This window comes from Aplidium turbinatum, chromosome 17, assembly GCF_918807975.1.
Source record: "Aplidium turbinatum chromosome 17, kaAplTurb1.1, whole genome shotgun sequence".
Classification (NCBI taxonomy): Eukaryota; Metazoa; Chordata; class Ascidiacea; order Aplousobranchia; family Polyclinidae; genus Aplidium; species Aplidium turbinatum.
In genome coordinates, this window is record NC_137488.1 from 4,395,175 (window position 1) to 4,412,313 (window position 17,139).

The window sequence follows — 17,139 nt, forward strand, 5'->3', positions numbered from 1 at the left end:
CTTTCAAAGAAGATTCAAGTCTTTGGTGTTTGTTTTCTTGTCTTTATAATTCAATATACTGTAATTATGGAGCATATAGATTTGTACGAGTGGATTTTGAACAGCGCTGTTTTGACACATTCAAATGGAAACCTGTGCGATCGTAAGGTTTTTCCAGTGCATTATACCGTAGCATTATACTCAGTTGGCCAAGTCATTAATTTCACATCGTTGCAATGCTTCATGACTTTATTTATCCAAAATGGGTAATTTCGTTGGCATGAGATATTATTCTAGAAATGTACACATTGTGAATTGCTTACTAAACTTTTCAGAGAAAGCATGAAGTATATTATAAAATTTCCCATACTTCGACGTCAACAATTTTTTATGAGGTTTATTCATAGAACAGTCACGTGACAGTTACGAGTGTGACGTCACAGCGAAATGCAGAAATTCGGAAACGCCAAAATCTTATTTGTGGGGATAACAGCGGAAATTGCAGATGGCAACAATACGGAAAGAAAAAATAAAACGGGCCTCGTCATATCATATGTTGGTTTGTAGATTAGGGCAGGTCGATTTTAAAATTTGATATGGAATAAAGTACCGGTAGTTGCCAATAAGTGAAAAACATCTTTCGCAAGTAAAAAAAATAAGTAAAGTGCAACGATCGCTTGCGGAAATACGATTAAATTATTAAAAGTTGCTCCCCGCGTTTTTTTTGAAAAGCGCGAATATGTAGCGCCGTTAGTGGAAGTCGTCATAACAGCCGCAAACGCGCGATGACTTTCTCCATACTTTATAGATGATGTAGGCCTACCTAATCACAGTCAGTTAGCGGGATTTTATAAGAATAGGAGACCTGAACAGTGAAAAACTTGTTGTTTAGCTCGAATTGAAATTAAGCACTTAATTCAGTGATAAACTGTAGGCCTAGTGCTTGTTATAAGCCTGACGCGTCTCTTTCTACTTAGGCTATCCATTAGATTGAGAAGCCTAATCAGCTTATCATTACAGCATTGGAAATGTGCTTTTTATTAATATAATAGATCGTTTTGAGCAATGATTTGACAAGCCAGTGAATTAGTTGATCTAAATAATTTTTTTTTAAATCTTATTTAATTTCAGCTAGTATGTGATAAACTTTCTTGCTTACAAACTCTTATTGAAACATGCCAAAAGAAAATCCGCGTTTAACACGACAAAGTGAACAGCATCATGGAGGCCCTTGCGAGCTTGCCAAAACGGAACCTAGCACTTATAAACAACTAATTCAATATTATTACCACCTTAATAATGCTAAAATTAAAAGAAATATTTGGGGTATTGTTTTGCGCATCAGCGAGGATTTAATTAGTAGGCTATCTGGCAGGCAGTAGGCTAAGCTAAATCCTCGCCTACGTTTGATTTCTGACAAAGCCATCAACAGAAAAATTAAGATTTATTGAAATTGGATAAACTGCATACACGCAAAAGCTAATCTGGGCATGTATTTGTTCGCTGGAAGTTGTCGCATGCAGGGATACTCGAGTCAACTGCAAGCTCTTGGATTGCAAGAAAGAGCACATTCTCTTTGTATTCTCTGCAAATGCCAAAATTCCATTGGAAGAAAGAGCTTATCTGATGGATCAAACGCTAAAAATTGATCCTAAAGGTATCTCAAATGTTAGCCTATTGGTTGATCGATCAGCAGTTTCAAAAGCACAAAATAATGAAAAACGGCTACAAAAACTTGCCCATGACTTCTACGAGGAGGAAGGCGACATACCTGGACCATCAGAATTACCCGAATGGATAAGTAGCTCAAGCACGTCAAGTTCGGCGTCAGACAAGGTATGCACGATTTATTTAGTCGATTGAAAGTGATACATATGAATTGGTACCACAATAAAAAAATCAAAACATGCATCATATTGATGTTATTTAATAAGCTCAGTGCACAAAGAGTATAAGTAACCTAAAAATTTATATACCGAAACTATTTTACCTTTGTTTGCCATAAATCCCTGATGTTTGAATGTTTATAATTTAGGCCAGTAACATTTGATTTGTATCACAGATTTATTATTACCGTAAGTTACTTTTTTTTAATGCCATCATGTTTTATTTTAGGACAAGCAAAGAGTGCCGGCCTGCGAATACAGCACCGTAAAATTTCCTTTTTTCCGTTTAGACTTTAGAGCTTGTGAGGAGCGACTATAATCATCGCTTGGCAATGCATTATTACATGACATAAAACATCTTTTGAGACCGGAAGTTGATCTCCGTCACATCATTATGAATAAGTCCAAACTGGATCGAGCCAAAGCAAAAACCAAAGCTATCGGCGAAAAATTACAGACAGCAGCAAAATCTTAACTGTTTTTTTCTTGGCGTCGATAGCAAAAATTTCAGCAGTCGCTAACTTATTTTTGTATTTTTCTAGCGAGCACAGGGCAGCAAAAAAGATTCCACTAGTCAACTGGCATGCAAACGAGTGGCAAAAGTTAGTGGATATCAGCGATCTTGAAAGCTCAAACCCACCACTGACACAGGAAGTTGACAACTATCGGAAGCTGAACATTTCTGATGTACCTTCACATTCGCAAAGTGTGGAGAGATGAGTAAAACTGGTTTCGGAAGCTTCGCAAGTTTCCTACGGTTTCGAAAATCGTCACAAAGCAATTGTTGCCAAAGCTCTCAGTAGAAATATGCGCCGGCCGTTTCCGTCTTAAGGTCATTATTGTCACTCTTACGACGAATTGCAGTCCGAGCTGTAGCTCAGCTAACCAACTTTCACTTACTGTAGTTCGCGTGTACTGAATATTTGTTTCATTTTTATTAATTTTTTACTTCGAAGAGTACGCCTGAACATAAAAGTTTTCATTTTGAGTTCCCGAAGGATTGAGTCAAAGCAGTTTAAACGAAAAATAAGCAGCCATTTTCGAAGTTGGTTTTGCGCTATCTAGCGGTAATGCAATTTTCTTTCAAAAGTCGAAAAAAATTCAAATCAATTTCCGCAAGCCGTTTCTCATCCGGTATGGCTGATATTTCACAGAAGTGAGTTTTTCAGCTAAATCTAACTACCGGTACATTATTCACTTTAATATTCCAAAAAAAGTATAAAATCGACCTGCCCTATTGTAGATCTCAAAGTAGCACCGGTCTAACCTCAAGTTTATGCGCAGCCTTCTTGATTTTGAAAGCTCAGTATTTTGTAAGGTTCGGAATTAAAGGCAAACGTTTTCAAACTTTGAATCTAAGTTTGTAATTTAAAATTGTAATTTGAATTGTAATTGCACAGAGTAGCCTTGGTCCGATTTTGCTACTATACGTTACGGCTTCTTGATCTTAAAATTATTTGTGTGACGATTTCAAACTTTCATTCTGAGCCGAGAAGACAAGGAAGCCAATCTTTTTGTCCAACTTCAGGCTTGCCAAGTGTTCTGTTAAGACATAGTCGCATGCTCTTGAGCTATTTTGACCTGTACTCTTTTCGGTGTCGTACCAGGGCGATCGTCACTTGGCTATGTAGTCTATTGAGGCTAATTAAAAAGCAGGATCTGGCTATATTTACAACAGCGTAAATTTACCAAAGCACGTTTTTGCGCATACGCATAGTCATGCGCACAAATCGTAACGGCCACTTTAGTGTTTTTTGGTAGATCTTTGCCCAGAAAAACTGCCAGCGGCTGTCTCGTAACACGTTGACGAGTTTTAGTAAAGTAGCAAACAAGCGTAAACGAAATTGACCTAGATGAAATTTGAGAAGAAGTTTTCGTGTCGCAAATATTGCCTTTCTGGAAAAGTTGTCTTCGAAGTAAAGAGTTTAGATGGAAACTTCAAATAATATATTTCAGACTACCAGAGGTGTTAAAATATTCTGTTGCTGGCTCACTGAAATCGAAATTTATTGAAATTAACATCTCCCCTATTAAAGCATGTGACACAGATTTTCTGTTATTTTTCACTTTTAATTTGCTTTCTATGAAGTTAGCCATACACTGTAAGTGGTCGCCGTGTATATTCTGTGTGAACATCAAACTATTTTGAAACAGAAATATTTTATTTCTTTGTTTTCCAATGCTTCAAATATCACCGCAGACAATAATGTACTGCTCTATCTATCACAGCACACAGGAAATTAGATAGCTTCCTCCTTCGGTCTTAAACACCTGAAATGCAAATTAATAATTCTTGATAGTTACAGTGAATATAATGAACAATAACAACATGCAAATATATTATTACAAACGTGGTGTTCTACTAATAAGGTAAATTGCTCCAGAGAAGACCATGAAAATCTAATGCTATAGTCAGTTTGTTGCAAAAACATCTGAAAAAATACCGAAATATAATAAGTTGTTGTGTAAGTAAAACAAACTTACGACTTTTGCAGAAGTATCTGACTTTATAATCCGAGCATCTTCCAGACCGCTGATCAATTCCTCTGCACACAAAGCCAGCAGAAAGACTGAATGTGCTGAATACATCACCGGTTTGTCGAGCAGGAGTCTGTCAAGAAATCAAACATTTTGAAGACAACTGAATATTGTAAAATTAATGAAGCTATTTTACACCGCCTGTCCTCAAAGCTGCAGTTAAAAAAAACTACTCTACAATTCTAAAAGGTCTACAAAAGAAATGAGTAAAAGAACAGCTTACAATACTTTAACGACTGTAAAAAAGCAGAAAAAAAAATGTTCATAAAAAAAAGAATATAAATTGGAATACAAATTGATTTTGACACTTAACAGATTGAATATCATGCTTTGTTACAGTTCAAACTTTTCTTATGAGGATCTACATTTTTCTTACATTTCCCTGAAATACTTGAATAGCAAGAGGATGTACGCAAGATGAAGGAGGATTGTTCCTAGACTCATCATCATCTCCATTAGTGTTGGTTGGTGTTGATGCATCAACGAAACTTGTCCAAATACCTAAAACAAAGATAACCAAGGCGATTCTAACGATTCTTCAATGTAATCTTTTCATTACAAGCGATGACAGCATAATCTTTTCATTACAAACTCCAGCACACAGGCGTCTGAAGTCAAGAAAAAGTTTCCTTGCTTCAGTTGTCCCATTAGGTCATGACGATGTCGCCGCCAATGTGCGGGTTCAACTATGGCAGGAGAGACTGGCAGCCGGACCGACATTGGCCAATATGGAGCTCACACCCATGGAGAGCCTTCCTCCCGGAAAACGTGAACCGTGGAAGTATTGGCGATGCCTCAACCGCTTAAGAACTGGTATTGGCAGGTGTAAAACTTTGATGAGACACTGGGGGTATTCCATGGGGAGCACAAGTTGCAAATGCGGACAGGAGCAAACGATGCAACATCTACTCGAATGCCCTGACCTAAAAGCAAGGTGCTCTGCACAGGATTTGGCCGAGTTCAACGATAGAGCAAGAGCCTGCGTGATGCTCTGGGCTACGGCCGTGTGACACACGATGAAGAAGATTACAGCGATGTCGGCTGCAAAGCCGAGTGGTGAAAACATTGGAACGGCAATCAAAAGGGCGCCAGTTCCACACCGCTCAAGAGCATGCGGCTGTGTCTTTGGCAGGACACTTAAAGGCATGCCTGAAGGTGGACACGAAAATTGGCTTCCTTGCCTTCCCGTCCACTTAATCTAAATCTTCAACCACAGGGTGTAAGCCTGGATACGATAAACCACAGCGATAAAATCTCATTTAGTAGCAATATGAAACTTGTGGATATATTTGCAACAAAATTCCGTTTACTCTGGTTCTACATATGTGTTCTATTGCGTAATTACTCGATTTTTTTCTCGTGCAGGAGGGCAAATAAAACACATATCTCTCTCCCTCTGAAGTGTCACCAGTGGTGATTTTAGCAGCGAAAATTTCACCTCTAAAACTTTCAATCAACAACTGCATGTAGCCAGAATATTTGCAAAATCTTGCTATGTCATATTTTTGGAAAATTATTTCAAAGAAACTTGCAGCAAGTACTAAATTGTTTACTGGTCAGATGGGGCTTCTACATTGATATAATAGAAATACAACCTTTTTGATGAAATATATATTATATGCCATTTGTAGCAACATTTGCAGCAAAGAAGATAACAGTTAGACCAAAGACAAAATTTTTAAAATCTTAATGATCTTAACGAAACCTCATCCAAATTCAAAACAGGTGAAAGAGTTCACAATTTAATGACAAGCAGAAATAAAACAACTACTCATCTAAACTTTTAAAATATTTTTTGTTTCATGTTTTGTTACATGACGGTTATTCCATCCTTAGTTTATCAAACCTTGTCTCAATACCTTTGCTTGCATCCACATTTGGATAATCTGTTCCTCTGATAAATCCTGGAGGACAACTGAAACGGAATTGAATGTTTCCACTAACAGTTCGCTTTTCCACTTCCAAGATATTCCTGCAGATGTCATCAGGCCTGCTTTGCAGCAGGAAATTGAGAAGTTGTGGAGCTGTGATGAATTCTTCGTTTTGGTATACAGTCGGAAACCACACAGTCAGTTCTGGAGTTGTAGCTACAAACCAGAGTACAAATAAGCACTATACGTATGATAGCTTTATGCATATTTAATACACACTGCCTATTTCATATTTTTTATTATTATTAAAGTAAAGAATACGTACTAATGCAACCTAATCAATTAAAACAATGTCTGTCAACTGCATAGCCGAGTGGTGTGAGCCATTGTAAGACATTCAAAAGGGCGCCAGTTCGACACCGCTCAAGAGCATACGGCTGTGTCTTTGGAATGTTTGAGGCATGCCTGAAGGAGGGAAGGTGGACAAAAAGATTGGCTTCCTTGCCTTCCCGTTTACTTACTCTAAATCTTCAACCACCGGGTGTTAGCCTGGATACAATAAAAAGTATAGTACCGGTAATAGGTTTTCAACGATCCTCTAGATTGGCAAGCCAACATTTCTTTCTGCAAATGGTCTAAACTTTTATAAGAAGCTATAATACTTACATCATAAAAGCGTGGATCTTTTTTTTAAGTTATCGCATTGATTTGTACCTGTGTTTGGTGAGCTGTCTACTGAGGCTCTCCAAGGTTCTAAGTTTAGGCAAGGATATGTGCTGCAATTCCTTCTCTGATTTCCTCTTACGCTATCTTGCTGGAAAGGATTTGGCTGAATCACCTCCATGTCATCGAGCTCACAAAGAAGCCTTGCAAGACTGAATTGACGAATTGCTTGAAGTTGGTCTAAAAAAACATACTTTGTTATGTAACAAAATGCCTGGTGAACAGCCTCGTTCAACTTTAAAAAACATTATGTTACGATGTAAACAAATTCCATCACAATCTTTTGTGTTGGCGTTAGACGTCAAGAAGTCGCGCAACATTCCATCTTTATCTGTCACCTCAAAGAGCAATTTTCAAATGAACTAGTTGACTCTTGATTTTAACTGACTCAAATTGACCCACACGGTTGACTTTCAAAAAACCGCCTCTCTGCAGTAGGAACAAGCGACTGTGTCTTGTTGAATCATTGTACGACATGCTACATGGGTCCTATATTTTAGCCAGCGATCTTATTCTTGGTTACAAGACCAGGAGTTTATATTCAAGTGAGCAATTGATGGGGTTTGTTTGTTTTGTTTGTTTGTTTTAGCAATTTTTGCTAACATAACGGTTTCCTTTATAGAATGGTCGCGATATTTGTTTAATCGGGGCGAAAACATTTCAACTGTTAAGTATTAAAAAAACTTAACATTTAATTTGTAACACTGAGGATGAAAATAATGTAATTGTCTAAGTGTAGATTTTTTCTAAAACCTATATAGCCTGTTTCACCTTGAGAGTGGATCATCAGAAGTTCTTTATTCAAATAAAATATGGACCTTCTGATGATCCTCCTTTTAAGGAGAAACAAGCTGTAAAGATTTTAGAAGGTCATTACTAAGCTTACATTTGATTTAATTTGCTATGCTTGTTTTTTTGCTTGGCATCGAGCACTTATTGTAGTATTAATAGTATGTGTTGCTCAAATTTAGATTCTGTGTTTTAGGCTCTGGACGTTTTGTTGAGACATCAATAACTTTCTACATCCAGACATATTGTAACCTGCAGCAAAAATGTTTTCTGTAAAGATTGCCTTTGTATAAGTAAGCTACTCTTGTAAAGAAAGGAGCGTTCTTTGGGACTTTCAGCACAAGACTGTTTGTTTGTCATATCTTTACCCTGCATTGCGGGAAAGCGGACTTGAGCGCTATGCATCGGTGTAGGCTACGCCTTCCGACGTAGCCTACACCTGGCGAAACACGATGTCTATAGCTGCGAATTCTTGCTACTATCGATTACCGAGAAACATATAAGCTACTCTTCATGTAATTTTCTAATTTTAAACTGTAACACGAAATAAAAACGTTTGATCTTCTCTTTGTTTTGTTATTTGTAAAAAAATACCTGGAGTAAAAACGGCAAATTCACCGCCGTTTTCATGCCACAGTCTATCTCCTTTGCGGATGTCTCTGAATTGGTAGCCGAGAATACAGGAGAAAGTTGCTCCAAACAACCCGTCAGTTGTGCTTAACTGCCCAAGCCCAGCCATGTACAAATCCACATCATCAACATCTCTACAATGTAAACAATGGATAGCTTACTATAAATGTTGCAAAAAAGACCTCAATGTCAAGCAAGACGGCAGAGCAAATTATACCAAACATTGTTATGCTACTATTCATCTAAAATGAAAAGCTGTTTAAGATTTTTAGTTGACTAGTTCCTCCAATAACAACACCAATAAACAACAAATATGCTACACAATGCATCTGTTTTAAGCAATCATCTAAAACACAACTACTGTACGTTTAACCAAATAAAATAGAATAGTGTTTACAAGATGTTCACATTTTCTTAGTGTTTACTTGTATACTCTTGCCATTCTTTCAATGTTAATTGAAGAGAAGTCGTTAAAATCCGCAAAGACTTTCGCTCTGTTTAAGCCACAGAACTCTCGATAAACGTTGTAGCCTGGGAGACCATGGTCACGACCTCTTTGTATGTTTCTAGCCAAAAGGTCTTGACCAATATCACCTAGACACAATCGATCATGATAATAATTAATTGATAGGAAGACATCGAAATGACCATATCGTCCACTAGTCAGTTGCCACCCTGATGTTTAATAGAACTGTGCTTTGCTGTGGATAAATTCAGTTTGTTCTAACTTTCCCCAGATTTGTTACTATATTTTAATTTTCAAAACAGACTACACAACGTACTGTTTGTTGGAAGGAACAAAAAATCACGTAAATCCTCTACAAATGACGTGTCTGCAGTCTCTGCAGCATCCCTGGCACATCCTCTCAATATGGAATTTGCTCCTCCGTGTGTGGTTGAGAGCAAGGGATGCGAGTTGAAATACCTGGAAGAAAATAAAAAGCTTTATAGAAAATTCACTTTGTTGCCCCACAGACGAACAAATATTTCGTCACATCAATGGTTTTGAAATACCTTACTCACGTTATAGTTTATTATAAATAATTTTCTGTGTGGAGAAATGATGTCAAACCCCATTGATATTACTATGACTTTATTTAGAGATAGTTATAACTAAATAAGCTTGTTTTTTTTAGGGAGCATCGGCATTGATAAAATTGTTTTCATCAGATGCTGTTGAAAGGTTATGAGTTGCTGTTAAAAAATATAGAATAATACATCTCCATAAATAATAGTTAAGAAATGTGTTACGTCATGTACTATAGCAGGGGTTCTTAGCCAGGGGTGCACGCACCACTAAGGGGTGCGAGCCCTGTGCCTAGGCGATGCGGGAATGCTGAATTATCAAGGTTTGTTCTAATATGACGTATAGTAAGAAGCAAATTTGTTTTAGCATTTCGAACTGTAGGCGACTATTACTTCTCAGCCAATCCTAGGAGGGGGTGCAAGAACTGGTTGGTAATTGCAAAGTGGTGCCGACAAGGCAAAAGGTCGGGAACCGCTGTACTATAGTGTGTATATATTCGGCAGCTATAACCATCATCTAGATAACTTCAATGGGAAAGGCAGTGAGCAGAGTTCAAACAATAAGACTGAAGCAGAAGCTACAGGTGCAAGCATTCTTGATAAGGTGATGCACAACCACATTCTGTGCTTACATGAATTTAAGTCTCAGTAAGTTCCCTTGAGGCCGGTTGAACGATGGAGCAGGTCTTGATAGAGATGATCTGATAAGAGTGTGTCCGAATCTCATTGCAGCAGTAGTATACGAATTTGATGTGGTAGCGTCATATGATGTGTCGTAACCATTCCAATATCCCTTTAAAGTTAACAAATTAAATGGTTTTTGAATCACTTGTAAGTGCAAATTAGGAAGTTTTCATTTGCATTTGGATGTTGGTAAAACATTAATTTTTATTTAACGATATACGACTAAAAAAGCTTAATTCCAGTCATCTTTGCAATTGTACAGTTACCCAAGTCTAAGGAATTGTTTTCCACAATAAAGGTAACCTCATAAACACTGTATAATATACTGTATGTAGCCTGGTTGTAAAATATACCTCAAATATTCAAAGATACTGTTAGATCAAGACGTACACTGAAAATATGGTACTTTATTGCGCAGCAATTTATCAATTTCTTTGCTAAAAATGACATTGACAGCTACAGGTTAAAAATAAGTTAAGTTATTGAACCGTAGTACATCACCATGCCTCAGTGACTTTTTCTCAAAATGAAACGGAAACACTCACTTCATCTATCAACTCAAGACCGAATCTTTTCATGAAATCTGATCCAAGAACCTCTGGAAGATATTCTTTGTACACAATCCTTTGGGTGATGGCTGACACAATCATCCTTGCGTTCTGCAATGTAATTATAGATTAGTGGGGTTTGGTTTCCCATGGTAGGGTAGAAATTTGGAAAATGATAAGGTAATATTTTCTGATCATCGTCACAACTGATGCTAACCCAGACAGCATATCAAGCATTTTTTACGTTGATGATGATGGCGTATGAGCGATCTTTCCAGGCTAGATTGGAGGGCAGAAAATCTTCAGCCACTCAGCAGTCTCGTCGTCCAGGACCCTCAGACCATGCGCACCGTGTGGAGGCCGGTGGGTTAGGCAGTGGTGGATGACATGTTCTGCGGTCTGTTCCGTGGCACCACACTTGCATTCTGATGAAGGAGCCAGGCCCCACTTGTGCATGTCCGAACGAAAGCGGCCGACGCCAGTTCGGAGGCGGTTTAGCCTGACCCACGCAAGCCTTGCGAGGGACATCCCTGGTGGACGGGGATCGGCGTCGGGTATGAAGTCACGGAGCGTGGAGGTGTGATTTTGCCACTCCGTGTTCCACATGTGGTTCGTCCAGTGTGCCGCACTTAAACCAAGTTTTTCTGCGTTCTTAAGGAGTTGTTGTGCGGCAGGCACAATGGGGCGTCTTGATTTCAGCCGCTGCTTTATAGGTGGTGGTCTCTTGAATGTTGCATGGAGGAGATGGTCGGGGTCCAAAGCACGGCGAGCGAGAGAAATCGTGGCTCCTTTACGGCGTAGCTCAGCGGGTTGGATGCCTGCTAGGATGGGTAGGCAGTCCGTTGGAGTGGGACGCAGGCATCCAGTCACAGTACGCAGTGCGTCGTTGATGGCGGTATTAATCTGGTGGGTGTGAGAACTACGACACCAGACCGGCGCGCAGTACTCAGCGGTGGAATGAACAAGGGCTAGGGTAGCTGTACGAAGAGTTTTAGCACCAGCTCCCCAGCCGGAACCCGGCAGTCGCCTCAAAAGTGCGACGCATGTAGATAGTTTTTTGCGCAGTGACTTCAAGTGCCGGCGGTACGTGAGTGACCTGTCCAGGGTTATGCCGAGGTATGTAGGTTCGGCACAGTAGGGCAGGCGTTCCCCATCAATCTTGATGTTTATCTCATGCTGTGCCTCCCGGTTGTTAAGGTGGAAGGCCGCCGACACTGTCTTTGACTTGCTGAGCTGTAGCTTCCATTTCTGGAGGTATGCTGATAGTGTTTGCATGTCTTGGCTGAGGTTCCTCTCCACTGACTGCCAGTTTTCTGCTGAGTGCAGGAGTGCCAGGTCGTCTGCGTAAGCATATTTCCTGGAAATGGTGGGGGGCAAGTCGTAGGTGTATATATTGAACAGGAGAAGAGCCAAGACTGAGCCCTGTGGGACGCCGTTTTTAAGCCGGCGTAGTCTGCTTCGACGACCGCTACCGGTTGTGAGGGTAAAACTGCGGTTTTGCACAAGTTCCATCATCATATGGACCATGTGTCTGTCAGGGAGCAGACGGAGTAACTTGCAGGTAAGGCCGCTATGCCATACGTATCATAGGCAGCCGTGAGATCAACAAACACGGCGCCAGGCTTCTTCTTAGCCGAGAAGCTGTCCTCAATGTCTTGGGTCATAAGTGTGACCTGATCTACGGTTGATCGTCCGTGTCGGAAACCAGCTTGTTCACGGGGGAGCTGCGGATCTATTATTAGTTCGACACGGGCGTTGATGAGTCTCTCGAGGATCTTGAAGGGGATACAGAGCAGTGAGATTGGACGGTAACTCTTCGGGTCCCCTGGGGGCTTCTTCGGCTTAGGAACTGCAACCACAAGGGCTCTTCTCCAGATTTTGGGAATTTTCAGGTGGCACAAACAGCAGGAAAGGAAGTCTTTTAACCAGGATTTTAAGGAGGCAGAAGCATGGAGTATCAACTCCGGGCATAGGTGGTCAGGGCCCGGGGCTTTACCTGGCTTTATGTGCTGGAGGGCGGCGGAAAATTCTTCCGGGGTGAACTCACCCGAGAAGTTGTCCCCGTCTGGGGTTGTTACCCTCCAGAGGTCCGTCATTTCTTGCAAAACGGATCTATCTGATTCACGGTCTCTCGATTTGTATTTCCCGTTCTCCACAAGTTGTGAGGCGATGGAATTTGCTGAAACGGGACATTGTTGACGAGAGGCACGTGATCTGCTAGTTAGGTTGTTCAGTGTACTTCATGCTATGCGGCTGGAGTGCGTGAAGTCGATTGATTCAACGGCTTCTGTCCAGCGCTCCTTTCTCTTTAAGTCCAGCCTTGCCAGCAGAGCTGTGGCTGAGCTGTTGGTGTCATTGCCCTGAGGGGCGTGGAGGAAGTCGGAGTAGAGGCTTTCGCACTCCTTATCCTAGCACGGTATGTAGGTCTTTCGTCGGCCGCGGGGGATGGATTGTTTTGCCGCTGATGTTATTGCATCACAAAAGTCCTGGTAGGCTTCTTCCACGTTGTTGGTGTGAGGGGATGGGAGATACTGTGTGGCTTCATTGGTGATGAGGCTATAGTACTCCCAGTTAGCCATTCTGAAGTTCCATCGCTTAACAGGCTTGCTCGGGACAGGCATTATGAGCGTTGGAGCCGTGATAATCGAGGGTCGATGTTGGGACCTGGGGAACTTCTCTAGCACACGTCTGTCCGGTTGGCAATTATCGGGGTCATCACTTGCGAAAGCCACATCCGGGTTTGTACCAGTGTTCCAGCGTCCGGAGAAGAAGCTCGCTGCACCCTTGGGATTGTGCAGTAAGGTGAGGTTATTATTGACTGACCATGAGGCCAGGCTTTCTCCGTCGGTGTTGGTAGTGTTGTATCCCCAGTCAACGTGGTGGCAATTAAAATCGCCAGCATAGAGGCTGGGTTGGGGGAACACTGGGATGGCTGTTGGTGTTAAGCGTAAGGGTGGTGGCTTATAGACATTGATGATGTGATAGCCTGATATGTCTATGCATAACCACTCTATCTCCGATTGGGCACTGGACTGGTCTATTGGCGTCCAGCTCAGTTGCTCATAGACAAACGTGGCGAGGCCGTGTTTCCTGCTGATGGTTGCGCCTGCGAGTGTGAAGTTGGGTAATACCAACTTATCCACAGATGTGCAGTGGGTCTCCTGGAGGAGAATAACGAGGGTCTGATGTTTTGTGGCCAGATACTCGATGATGCTGAGCTTGCTGGCCGTGATGCCCTCGGTGTTCAGCTGCAGTATACGGTGGGTCGTCAGTACTTTTCGACAGAGGAGCTGCAGCGCCCTGAGAAGGGCGTTTCCCTATCCACCCTGCGCTGAACATGGGCCTGTTTTGCTCGAGTGTGACAAGCTTCGCTTCGCATATCTTTTTTCTTAAAGATATGGTACTGACGGGAGGAACCACGAGAAGGTGCTTGTTCTTTTTTACGTTAAATCAATGTAAAAAAAAACGGTTGATGTTCTGACTGGGAAGTTCAAATATTTTGAAACAGTTGTAAGTATTTGCAAGATTTGTAGTTTGCTTGAGAAAATTGACATTAACAATATTGTTTGCATACCCATGATGTGTAAAATTCATCAAAAACTAAATAAATTAAAACAACTCTAATAATACAGAAATGATTCTGAAACAAAAGATATACAATACTTTGATTATTTCTTTTCTGGTCCATTGTGGATTAATTCTTTTCAGCTCTCTCACAACTTTATTGTGAAATCGCATGAACAAAGTGTGAAAAGACGCTAGAGCTGTGTTTTCATTTGCACGAAAATCACCTGAAACAGTAAAACCGGTTTTAATGACAATTGCATCTAAAAATGACTTCCATGAAATGTTGTTGTGTACAAGGCACCACGATGTTTCTAGTTGTCTTTCCCTTTCCGAACCCTTTTCTATTCTAAGGCATTTTGTGCTTTCACGTAAGTGATAAAGTTAATACAATGGTGAGATGAGTCTCATGCTTGAATCCAATAATCGTGGAAAGAGAAGATAGGGTTATCATTACAATAAGTCTTCGGCACTAACGAGAGTAGGATAGCCAGTTACTTTCTCTCGACCGCCTTTCCCCGGACCAGACAATTTTGAGGTTATTAAGCTGCTGGGTCTATTAGCGTAGAGACGATTCTCTGCCACTCCTATACATTTAGTAATTTCGTACAGACCAAACTGGGCTTAATAACTGGAAACTGCTGTATTGGGTGTAGTAGTGTATTCGAAGTGAGATACGAGAAGCATATGTGAAAGTCTGATTGAATGAACAAGCAAATAAAAGCCCCTGGCATTGTTTCAAAGTGCATGCTTATGATACAAAAGTACAAGTATGTAGACTGCGGTTGTACTTTCGTCAGTTTGTTGTCCTTTCAAATAAATTTGATTGGTAATTAATCATCGCAGTAAAAGTTTGATTTTTTTTCCGTTTGCGCATGCGCGGTCTAGAAGTGATGTTAAACGAGAAGTGACGTGGCTGAAAATTAACAAATGTTGAAATGGAGAATATGTTAGACCAGTGGAGCTCTAAGTGGGGCCTGAAGGAACAACATTTGGGCCCGTGGCTACAAACTTTTGGAACCCCTGTTTTGCACATTCAACTCTGGCAGAATGTTAGCTTACTTTAGAGTTTTCATAACGACTTTGGGTTCTAGCTAAATAAAACGAAACATTCCTTTAAAAATAAGATCGGGAACAACGCCAATATCAATTCGCATTGGTAGATCCTGTGAGAGGTTAATTTGGGGCAGTGGTACCAATGGCATTTCAGGGCCGCAAAAATAAGATATAAGTTAGTCTCTTGTGAAAGTTAGCGTTTCAATATTTGAAAATATCTACAAAAAATGCTACATTTCGTTGAATTGCTTATTCGTCTTATTTAGATTATTCCAAACTATAAAAGCAAGTGGACTATTTTAATTTTATTTACTAAATAGATTGTTTCCCCTACTTTGTGAAGCCAATATATATATTGTACTGCAAATTGTCGACATAAAGATTCGCGTCATGTCATGGTATATTGTCATGCGTGTCCGACGTTTTTTTCATAAACAATTGTTCGTAAGCAATTGTTCGTAAAATTATTTCTTCGTAACACAATTCTTCGTAAAGCACTTCTTCGTGCATGCAATTGACCGTAATATTAATTGTTCGTAAAACAGTTACAATTCTTTACGAACAATTAATTAGGGTAGCGTACATGCTAGAGATGTGCTAGATGTGACGTGCTGTAGACGAGCAGAGAGAGTGTAGAGTCGCTGAATGGTGGCCAGCTTTATTACAAAGATTATAGTGCACTTAACGCACAAGGGTAAGAAGCTACTTATTGGAAATTTGAGAGTTTTCAAAGGAAATGTCCTGCACGAGTAACAGCAGGGGCGCCGAAACAATTTTTGACTGGGGAGGGCAGGATTATAAAAAAGGGCACTTTTGTTGCTGAAAGGCCAATTTTTTTAAAACTTAAGATAAGATATAGCGATAATGCTCATCTATCAGCTCACTATCGAGTAATGATACAAGTGTCCGGTATACAAAGGGACACGTTTTCTTTCTATCTCTTACCAGAAAAAAGACTTGGAAAGATTCAATGACGTAGTTTGATGGGTCAACCGAAAAGCAGTCAATTAAATGTCGAATAATTCTACTAGCGAAATGATAATCTGACTTCTTGAAGAACTTTAACGAACGGCTTCTCAAATAACTCTAATTTCTGCATCAACTACCAATCCACAACTCATAGCACAACTCTCATAATCAACTCGTAACAATCACCATAATAATAATCTCAGCATCTCAGAATACAAACTACACCACTATTTATAGTTGGCTGTTCAGTCCAGTAACTTCGAGAAGGTTACATCATAAAGAACCATCGTTCGGTCACGTAGCATTTAAATGTAAACAACAGAAGTCTCTAGAATGTCACGTTCGCAAGAAGATTCTTACATAATAACGATTTCGCAATCGGACATTTACTGATAAACAACCTAATGACGTCATGACAAACGACGCTCAGAAATCATGAAAAACAACAGAACCTTCTAGATTTGCATGCTTACAGATGATTCTAGAAATACGTTACATAATACAAATTTCTCAATCAGAGGTTACTTCAGGTCATACCCGATAATAACACAACGCACCAGAATTCCATAATGAAAATAACACGCTTGTTGAAGATACAAAGCAAGCCATCGCGAGGCTTTGCACATTGATTGTGACAACGCTATGTTATAATAATGTAACCTACTCTGTTGCAGAATTTGTGCTGTGAATATTATTTTGAGTTTTTGATTGAAAGCTTTTGATTAACGATTTCAAAAATATTTTCATTGTCGAATATCTCGAAAACTAGAGCCAATTCGAAAAAAGTAAGTGCATTTTTGGAATCAGGGGCCTTGAAATACTTTAAAATGACTCTCACCTTTATTTGTGCCAAAAAAATTTTGTTGGCCTAGCTAG

General features: G+C 40.1%; 1 protein-coding gene across 1 annotated transcript; it reads right to left on the bottom strand.

Moving 5' to 3' along the window:
- Positions 1-3,937: 3,937 nt before the first annotated feature.
- Positions 3,938-16,412, bottom strand: LOC145786588 (peroxidase-like protein 3). The gene is made up of 12 exons (XM_082598271.1): positions 16,240-16,412; positions 14,338-14,465; positions 10,672-10,785; positions 10,075-10,235; positions 9,199-9,341; positions 8,842-9,010; positions 8,381-8,550; positions 6,989-7,177; positions 6,263-6,490; positions 4,780-4,904; positions 4,350-4,476; positions 3,938-4,136 (listed from the first exon to the last, which is right to left on the bottom strand). Exons 2-12 carry the CDS (start codon positions 14,410-14,412, stop codon positions 4,129-4,131), a joined length of 1,509 nt encoding a protein of 502 aa, XP_082454397.1. The 5' UTR covers positions 14,413-14,465; positions 16,240-16,412; the 3' UTR covers positions 3,938-4,128.
- Between the last annotated feature and the right edge of the window lie 727 nt (positions 16,413-17,139).